Source organism: Diachasma alloeum, unplaced genomic scaffold (assembly GCF_001412515.2).
Source record: "Diachasma alloeum isolate Michigan unplaced genomic scaffold, Dall2.0 Dall_scaffold_00176, whole genome shotgun sequence".
Taxonomy (NCBI): Eukaryota; Metazoa; Arthropoda; class Insecta; order Hymenoptera; family Braconidae; genus Diachasma; species Diachasma alloeum.
In genome coordinates, this window is record NW_021680342.1 from 5964618 (window position 1) to 5973447 (window position 8830).

Sequence of the window (8830 nt, forward strand, 5' to 3'; positions counted from 1 at the left end):
AGAGATAGAGCCTTAAAACCTATTCCATTCGATTCCTGAGGAAATTTAAGTTCTTTGTAGGCAGATGGACGGCTCAGAATTGCGTTTTTCCACTTCCCACACCCCATACAAGATAAATTAAATTAATTTTTTTTGGCGATTTCGTTCTTCGCGTTTATCTCGGAAACTATGAGAGATAGAGCCTTAACACCAATTCCATTCGATTCTTGAGGAAATTTGGGTTCTCTGTAGGCAGATGGACGCCTCAGAATTGCGTTTTTCCACTTCCTACACCCTATACAAGATTAATTAAATTAATTTTTTTTTGGCGATTTCATTTTTCGCGATTATCTTGGAAACTATGAGAGATAGAGCCTTAAAACCTATTCCATTCGATTTCTGAGGAAATTTGGGTTCCCTATAGGCAGATGGACGGCTCAGAATTGCGTTTTTCCCCTTATGTCACAATCTATTAAAAAAATTCTACCAAATCCAAAAATACAAAAAAAATGAAAACTTCACTTTGAAGACTTTGGAATGAACTCGGTCTCTCAACAGAACAGTAGAAGAAAATCGAACCACAAACTTCGTACAAACTTCTTACATCATCAATAATATTGGTATTTATAGTGTAAGAATTTGGGTTTTGCTAAATATTCGTCTGACGACGAAAAAACTTGGAATCCAGTTTTTACTGATGGTAAATTCCATTGCCTTTTAAAGTAGCTTGAACAAACCGACCTTGAGAGTCAGAATCCCAGCTTATCAGCTGCAGAAACTTGAACTATAGATTTCTGCGCAACCTATGAGCTGAAGAAAGTCATAACGGATAATAATTTTTTATACCCGGAATTATCTCCAAAAAATGAATATTGTTCACTATTTGTTTTCAATTCCAACATTCAGAAAGTAGGGACTTTTGCTATAAAATTCCGCACGATGAGAGAATATTTTGAAATCGTGAATACTTGGTTAATTAATTTTTATATCATTGGACAATAAACTGTAGAATCTCCAAATAAAAAACAGGTTTTCCTCAACTAAAAATCAATATACTTAATCGAGTATACTATTCAAGAATATTCCATTCTAGAATCAAGAATATTCATCATTTTCATAAGCCGACCCTCCGTATTCTTAGTTGAAGAAAAGAGTATATTTATAACTGAGGAATATTCCTCTTTCCCTCTAGAAAGGTGGACAAAAATAAAGATTTTCTCAAGAGTAATACAAACACCTGCATACAAGCCACAGCCGCACCCTCCCCCAGTCGTTAAAACCCGCGATATCTCGATGATTGGCAGCGCGTGACTCATCCGCAAGGGAGCGACAGGTGAAGCACTCCCTTTCTATTCCACGCAGAACTCCAACCAATGACCTGCGCATATGATAACAGTTTGTCGTTCACGGCGCGTTCTCGACACTCACTGGACCCCTTTGGATCGAGTGCGAACTGTTTTCCCAGTTGTTCATTAAAACCGCTCCTAAAAATCTCAAAATCCACAGAAAAAAACACTCGCGTTTTTTCCACTTGGACAATGCCCGCGAATAAGGGTCTAATCATTGCGTCGACGGCGAAAGAGAAACCGGTAAACGGTGGTGGTTTCGGTGCGTCCGGTAACAAGAAGAAGAAACAGCGTGTCAGCGTTAAAAGTAAAAAACATTGCAGGCAGTACTTGGTGAGTGAACAAAAACAATGAAGCTTAAGAAAGAGAGAGAACATAATCAAGAGAGTACGTGTTATCCCGTATGGAGCCACAAGTTGTAAATAGAATGACTTTTCCACCCCTCCCAAGATGGATAGAACGAATAGCGAACCTTGGAAACTCAAAATTTTGTCATTAATATCAGTGCAAAACACTGATGAAAAGAAATGTGTGAAGAACCAATTGGAAAACATGAATTTCATAATCGCATGATTATGAATTAATAACTAAAAAATCAAATGAAAAGGGTTTGTTAACCTCATCGCGGTTGCATGTTCTGAAAATACCCCACGCGCCTCCGAGACCGATCGATCGGAGGGAGGCTGGGGCATGGTTAATTGCCTCTTGGCCTAGAACGACTTTGTTTCAAAGTTCCTCGACCTTATAAACGTCAAAATCCATTGTCATACGCTCAATCGTCCCTATCATTAATGAAGTTGGTGTGGACATGTCTGAAGGCTTTATATACCCATGAATATATAAAAAAATCGCTAGTCTAAATTGTTTATTTCTGTATGTAACAACTATTGATTGGATGATTATGTAAATTTGAAGTTATGTGGTGTATAAATATATAATTCGAAGGAATTTATTGAGTTGAAAACCCTGCACATTGGCACATTCCCAAATCCCTGATCACAAGTAGAATTGGCACTCTAATTGATTGGATGAACTGTATTCCAATAATTTTTGGATTCCTTCATGAATTATTCCGTATCTAAAGAGTAAGATTAGAGGTATTTGAAAATTAGAATTTGAAAAGAAATCAGAAATATTTTTTTATACATTTTTCGTTGGCCTTTTTGTTGCGTTCTTATATTTATACATTCAAGAATTTTTTCGTTCCTTTGGTGACACAATAGCTGGTATTGATTGCCCGGTGGACATTGTAGTGTAAAAAATAGAGAAGAACAGAGATGCCAAAGAAGGAGAGCGCCGATTCAGCGCAAAAAACAATAAGAAAATATATCTATAAGGACAACGTTTTATCAAGGGTAGACTTCCTGAAAGGTTGACTGAGCGGTAATGCGGACGATTTATTCACTATGTCCTCGAAAGTTCACCTTTCCTCTTGTTCTCATTCATCGACTGTTTATCACATAAATTTCTTCAGTTGAAATGTTCCCTCTTGTCAAGTTGCGTATTGGGTGAAGAGGCATTTTCATTGCTCAAGCCCAAAAAGGGCTCTTTTACCGACGGTAGTTAAGCATGAGAAGTAGGTCTTTTTACCGTTGAGCAGTATAAAAGTGAGAAATGCACTACTTAGGAGTGAAAAAGTGAGAAATGCACTCCTTAGGACTGAAAAACGTGTGGCGCCACCCAGCGTTAATGTACCGAAATATAAAACTACATATAAAAACTGATAAATTCAGCCAGTGAATCCCCTTCATTATCTTCAAAATTGTTAAATTTTAAATTTGAAAATACACCTGAAAATTAAAATGAAAAATAAATTATTAAAAAATCTTAATTTTGATAATAATAATATTAGAAATATCATTTCATAGAAAATTTTTTATTGAAACTCTGAAATAAACTACAACGTAAACGCAAGAATAATACTCATAGTTTAAATAATAAAATCTAACAAAACAATCAGTTATGCCCATCTATCTCAACTAAGATCTCGAGATTCACTTATTTTCCTTATTTTCTTTATCAAATACTTTAAAATTTGAGCAATTGTAAAAATTGAGATTGATATTTGGATGGGAACGTAGAAGTTGATTCAACTGTAGATTTGGAGCAGGATCTGGTGAGACATCATGAAGTGGAATTGGTGAGATGTCGTTGATCACAGGTTGGGGAATACGATTACAGAGAGATGATGGTGATTTGTTGGCTTCTCTTGGAGTTGGAGGCCTTCGGCGGCCTCGTCTCCGACTCACGTGCCTCGTGCGCCTGTACTCCATCAGCGTTGAATTCAGCACTTCTCCGCCTTAGCACGTAATATACTATTTTCAAAGGGAATTGTCTTACCGACTGCTGGAAAGGCAGATGTTTGCTGGTAGAGTAGATAAAAAGATTCTTTATCAACTACAGAAAACAACGGATTCTGGATAAGAGTTCTTAATTTCTCTCGGCCGGATATCCTGAAGACATTTCGGCGTCTCCCAAATTAGATCTGCTCGCAAATTCCTTTATCCATTCGTGACACGTTTCACCAAGACGGGAATCGAATGGGGCAACGACCATTCTTTCCTCTCCACTTTTATTTCTTCCATTTCTCGTTTGGCAAAGGTGCAACCAAGAATTGCTAAAGTGAAAAACTTTGTCAGCAATCACTTATTTAAAAGAACTGCAGCAGTACCTGTTAAGATTAACAATGAAATGGAGAAAAAGAGCGAAGATGATATTCCATTGAAAGTTGAGGGGATACGGAACATTTTTTTAAAGTTTTTTTTTTTAATTTTTTGTTTACTCCCTGGTAGCTCAGTTGGAAGAGTACCCGGCGCGTAACTGGGAGGTCCCGTTCGATTTCCGGCTGGGTGCTGCCGGAATTTTTTCTCTCTACAATTAGAATTCTATTTGAATTCTATTCTTTTAATGGGTTTCAAGAAGTCAACAAGATTTTGACAGAGAGTAGTTGAAAAAGGAGAATGTCCTTTCATGATTCTAATTCACCATGAAAACTTCACTTTGAAGACTTTGGAATGAACTCGGTCTCTCATAGAACAGTCTCGGTCTCTTAAAAGAACAGTTGAAAAAAATCGAATCACAAACTTCGTAATCCGCAATGACTTGGCAGATTTACTCTAAAAAAATTGGTAATTCCGCTATATTTCAGCTCGTTTCATTTCGATAAACAATGAGAGAATGCCATTGCCTGGGACACAACGCAATTTCCTCTGAAATATATTCCACAAAATTATTTATAAAAAAACCGTCCATATCAGACTATCACTTAAAGAAGAGCTACTGCTCCAAATCTCTCGCTCTCTTCAACCCCTCAAAAATCCGAAATTAATTTTCAAGTGTAAGTTCAATGGGAGGATTGTACATAAATTTTACATACTGCTATGAAAATACATAGGTAATGATAATGCAAATAGTCTATCTGGTATATCAGAGGCTCTCGAAAGTCGCTCTGAACAAAGTATAACTTCGAGGGAGACGAGTAATATAAAGTGGATGTCAAGTGCATATGTAACCGTGAGCGATGTGCCAAAGTGTGAAGAGTACCCACAATCAGTAAGCAAAAGTGAAAAGGCCAGAGTAGGGGTCGGGGCAAAGTAATAATATTTTTCGTCACTGTGGCGAAGAAAATTTTGCTGACCAATATAAATATAAAACTCTCTATCAGCTCGTCCTGCACATATTTTGTCACATCTGGCGAATCACATATTCGCTAGAAGAAAAATTGTCACTCAGTTCGTGAAGCCCCGCTTCACGCACGCTGCGCGTGCTAAAAAGCTGCTCACGAATGTCGTGGCGAAAAATATGCTTCGTCACTGTGTCAAAAAATACTATTTCCGGGCATTCTTCTTACTTCTTCTTCTGCTCTATTCGTTATGGTTATATCTTCAACGGGCGAACATCAGGGAAACGGTTCGTGCGAACATGGTTCGTCAACGAACAGTGTCTTGTCTACAAACGAAAAAAGTCACTGAGAATTAAGGAGGTGCGATAAAGAGAAGAAATAAAGCAGTAGATTTTGAAGGCGCAAAATCACCTAATAGCAATAATTAATAATTATTATTGATAATAATTAGGCGTTATCTGCGGGGGAAATATCTGAGACAATAGATGACAAGTATTTCGTGATCAGCTGGTCAGGTTTAATGTAAAACGATAGTTGATTTTCTAAAACAGATTCTCTGTTTTAAATTCTCTGTTTTAAAAAGAGGAAAAGAGCTCTGGTGGACCGTTTATCCCGTGAATTCAGGAAAGCAAGGAAATCATTGGACGACGGGCCCTGAAGAAGTGGGAAAATACAATCACCGCGAGGGCTTTTGCAGAGAGGGCAATGTTGTGGAACATGTTGGATGGATTCATTAGCTTCCAGATCACAGCAGGCACAATTGTCAAAAGGATGTAGCTTATAGCTGTTGCCTGCGATGACAAACTTACAGTTGTAGAGACTAGCTATAAATCTTATCTGCGTCTTCACTCTCAGCATAGCAATTGGGCATCTACGGGTTAGATAGGAATCGTCAAAAGAGGATTATTTCCAAACATCCGTCTACACGCGGGACCTACCACAACGACGGGTCCCTCTCCCGTCCTTGCTTATACGATTGAAGTATGAATCACGAGCCTGCCAGTGACGATCATTGTTCCTCGAAAATGAGATGGAATTCTTCTGCTGCATTGGGAGAAAAACTAAAAAATCTGTTCATCATGGGAGCTCTTCTACTGCAAGCAATATTACTCTCATTGCTTTTGTTCAAAACAATAGGATTCTTAAAACGATCGTTTTGTAGTGAATGATAATTTTAAATTTCCTCTATTCCATTAGTGTGGTGAAGCGATCCGATCTAAAATCTAGAATAACATCATATCAAAGAGAAGTGAAAATGATTGAGTTAGCGGGTACATTTTCACAAAAACATACCAGTGAAAATCGTTCTGAGAATCATTTAATGAAATGACATATCCAGTGAAAATCGTTTTGACAACGATTAAGCAAGATGAAACTGATGAAAAACTTGGTCAGGAAAATTCCTTCGGTAAGTGAGAAACTTTATTAACCATCTGTCTTGCCCCACAGTTTTCCATCTATCCTACCACCCTGACACTCTACCCGGCAACCCCCTAGGCCTCATCCAGCATCTTCAACCACTCGCCCACCTCTTACCTGCACCCGCTCACCAGGACATAAAACCAGAATGACTTATCCAGAACCAGCCTTATACAGTTACTATATTTCACATTTTTTTCAGGGCTCCTCGCCTTAATTCCGTACCCGCGAACCGGATGGTCGACACATGTAAATCGTACCTGAAGACGAAGCGGTACCTTATTGTTTCCGGGCATTTCGCCTTTTTTATTGAGAGAATAAGCGGTAAAATAAGGGGTGACTTGAACCGTTTGGATACATTTTCCTTACAAGACTATAGCGAAGAAGGAATATTTATTCAGTTTGCCGTTGACTATCGAAAATGCGCGTAAAATGTCTACAAATTGCATAAATTTCATAAATGTCCCTAGAAGGTGGGATGGCCGTCGTAAGGAATGCGTAAAATGCGCGTAAAATGTCTACAAATTGCATAAATTTCATAAATGTCCCTAGAAGGTGGGATGGCCGTCGTAAGGAATGCGTAAAATGCGCGTAAAATGTCTACAAATTGCATAAATTTCATAAATGTCCCTAGAAGGTGGGATGGCCGTCGTAAGGAATGCGTAAAATGCGCGTAAAATGTCTACAAATTGCATAAATTTTTTGTTTCTGTCTGTTTTGCGCTATTTCTAAATGCGTTCGTAAGTGTCGTCATCAATGTTTGCGATTATTTTTTGGAGCAATAAAAAAAAGTAAAGCGATCCCAAAAGCCGCGCGCGCGGCCCGCCATTTGCTCTTGTATATCGGACGCGCTAGCGGGAACGTCCCGCCATTAGCCACACGCATGCTATACGAGACTCGCCCCTGGATAGTCCGGGCGACGACGCTCGGACATTTGATTTCTACTAGTGTGTTTCACGCTTCCTAACATTCTAGACCATTTGCAAACAAAATTAAAAAATCGATAAATCGGTCAAATAAAGGGCTTTTATTTTCTAGCAAAAAGCTCTATTTTCTCCCAAAAATCTCTTTGCATCTCAAAATAAAGGAGTCAAAACTAAGGCCAACATCCTGGCGCAGTGGGTAAGGTCATTACCTCACGTGCGCAAGGTTCCGAGTTGAAATTCCGGTTGGGTAGAATGGTGAGATCTAACCATTTTAACGTCTTGATCATCATCGCAATATACTCAACCGAGTCGAAGCGATGTAGAATGACAATAAAAAATAAATAAATTAAATCATAGCAGGGGGGGGGCAAGCCTCCCCTCCCCACTGCTATGATTCACCATAAATTAGAGAATCCTTCCCCACGCCCTTATAATCGGTCAAACGCGTCTTGACCCTCTTTCGTGAGGGGCGTAACCCCCACTCTAGGCGTTTTCCGTAACAGTTGACCGTCCCCACCTCACCGTCCAAATAGTGAGTTAATCAGATTTTCACTGCAGAGGGTTAAATTAAGAATCCAACGGTTCTGCATTTATATGATTTTTTCTTCACTGAAGCTAAGTAGGTGTTTGGTACTACATTTCAGGAATTTTTTTCACTATAATTGAGTAACCAGTTTCTTCATTTTAGGATCATAGGATCGTCTTTTAAAACCACGAGTTTCTTCAATTCAGGACCTTAACTGTGGAACCAAATTTTTTTTCCGTCACGGGGGCGCAAAGTGCACATTTCCCTTTCCCAATCTGACTGCGCCTGCGCCGTGACGGAACGTCCTGACTACGGGAGGTTAAATAAAGGACTCTTACCCACGTGCTTACCAATTAATTCCGCACTTAGGCCCGACTCCTTTATTTTTCTTCCCTAGGTAGGAAATATTCTATTCTCTGTGGATATTTCCAAAGTAATCAACCAATCCACCTTCAACTTACGTAGTTTCACCACCCCAATAATCACACTTAACAGTGTTACCAGATCGTGACGTCACCCCATTTAAAATTGTACAGGTTTTGGCTATAAATCGCCAAAATCTGGCAACCCTGACACTGAACTCCAAAATGGAGAACTATTAATAAGATATTGCATTGCAACTATCCCCCGGAATGATCACGTCACCACCCTCAATAATTAATAAGAATCTACCCTCCGAAATTTGTCGTCTCCGTAAAGCACATGTCCTCTGAAAATTTCCTATTAAACACCTCCAAGAAGTTCGGGCTCCCCCTCCCTGAAAAAAAGAACTCCGCAAAGAAAAACCCCGAACAAATGCACATACCCCTCCTTTGGTTGTCGTCGAGGGTAAAAAAGGTTACCCAAGAAAAAGGAAATGGGGAGAGGTGTAGTCTTTATACGAGTATTACGATGCTGAGTGTAAAGGAGAGAGTCTACACGCAATGTACGTACGTTGAATAGAGAAAATACTACACTATAACCCAAATGTGATGGAAAGCCGTGAGAGCAAGTCGGGGGGGGGGGGGGGGGG

At 39.2% G+C, this 8830-nt stretch overlaps 1 protein-coding gene across 1 annotated transcript in view; it reads left to right on the plus strand.

The window, feature by feature from the left end:
- The first annotated feature begins 1352 nt into the window (after positions 1–1352).
- The window catches only part of LOC107035613, a 60842-nt gene continuing 53364 nt past the window's right edge, over positions 1353–8830 (plus strand). The window contains exon 1 of the mRNA XM_015253106.1: positions 1353–1658. Coding sequence (XP_015108592.1) covers positions 1353–1658 — 306 coding nt within the window. The remainder of the gene's footprint in view (positions 1659–8830) is intronic.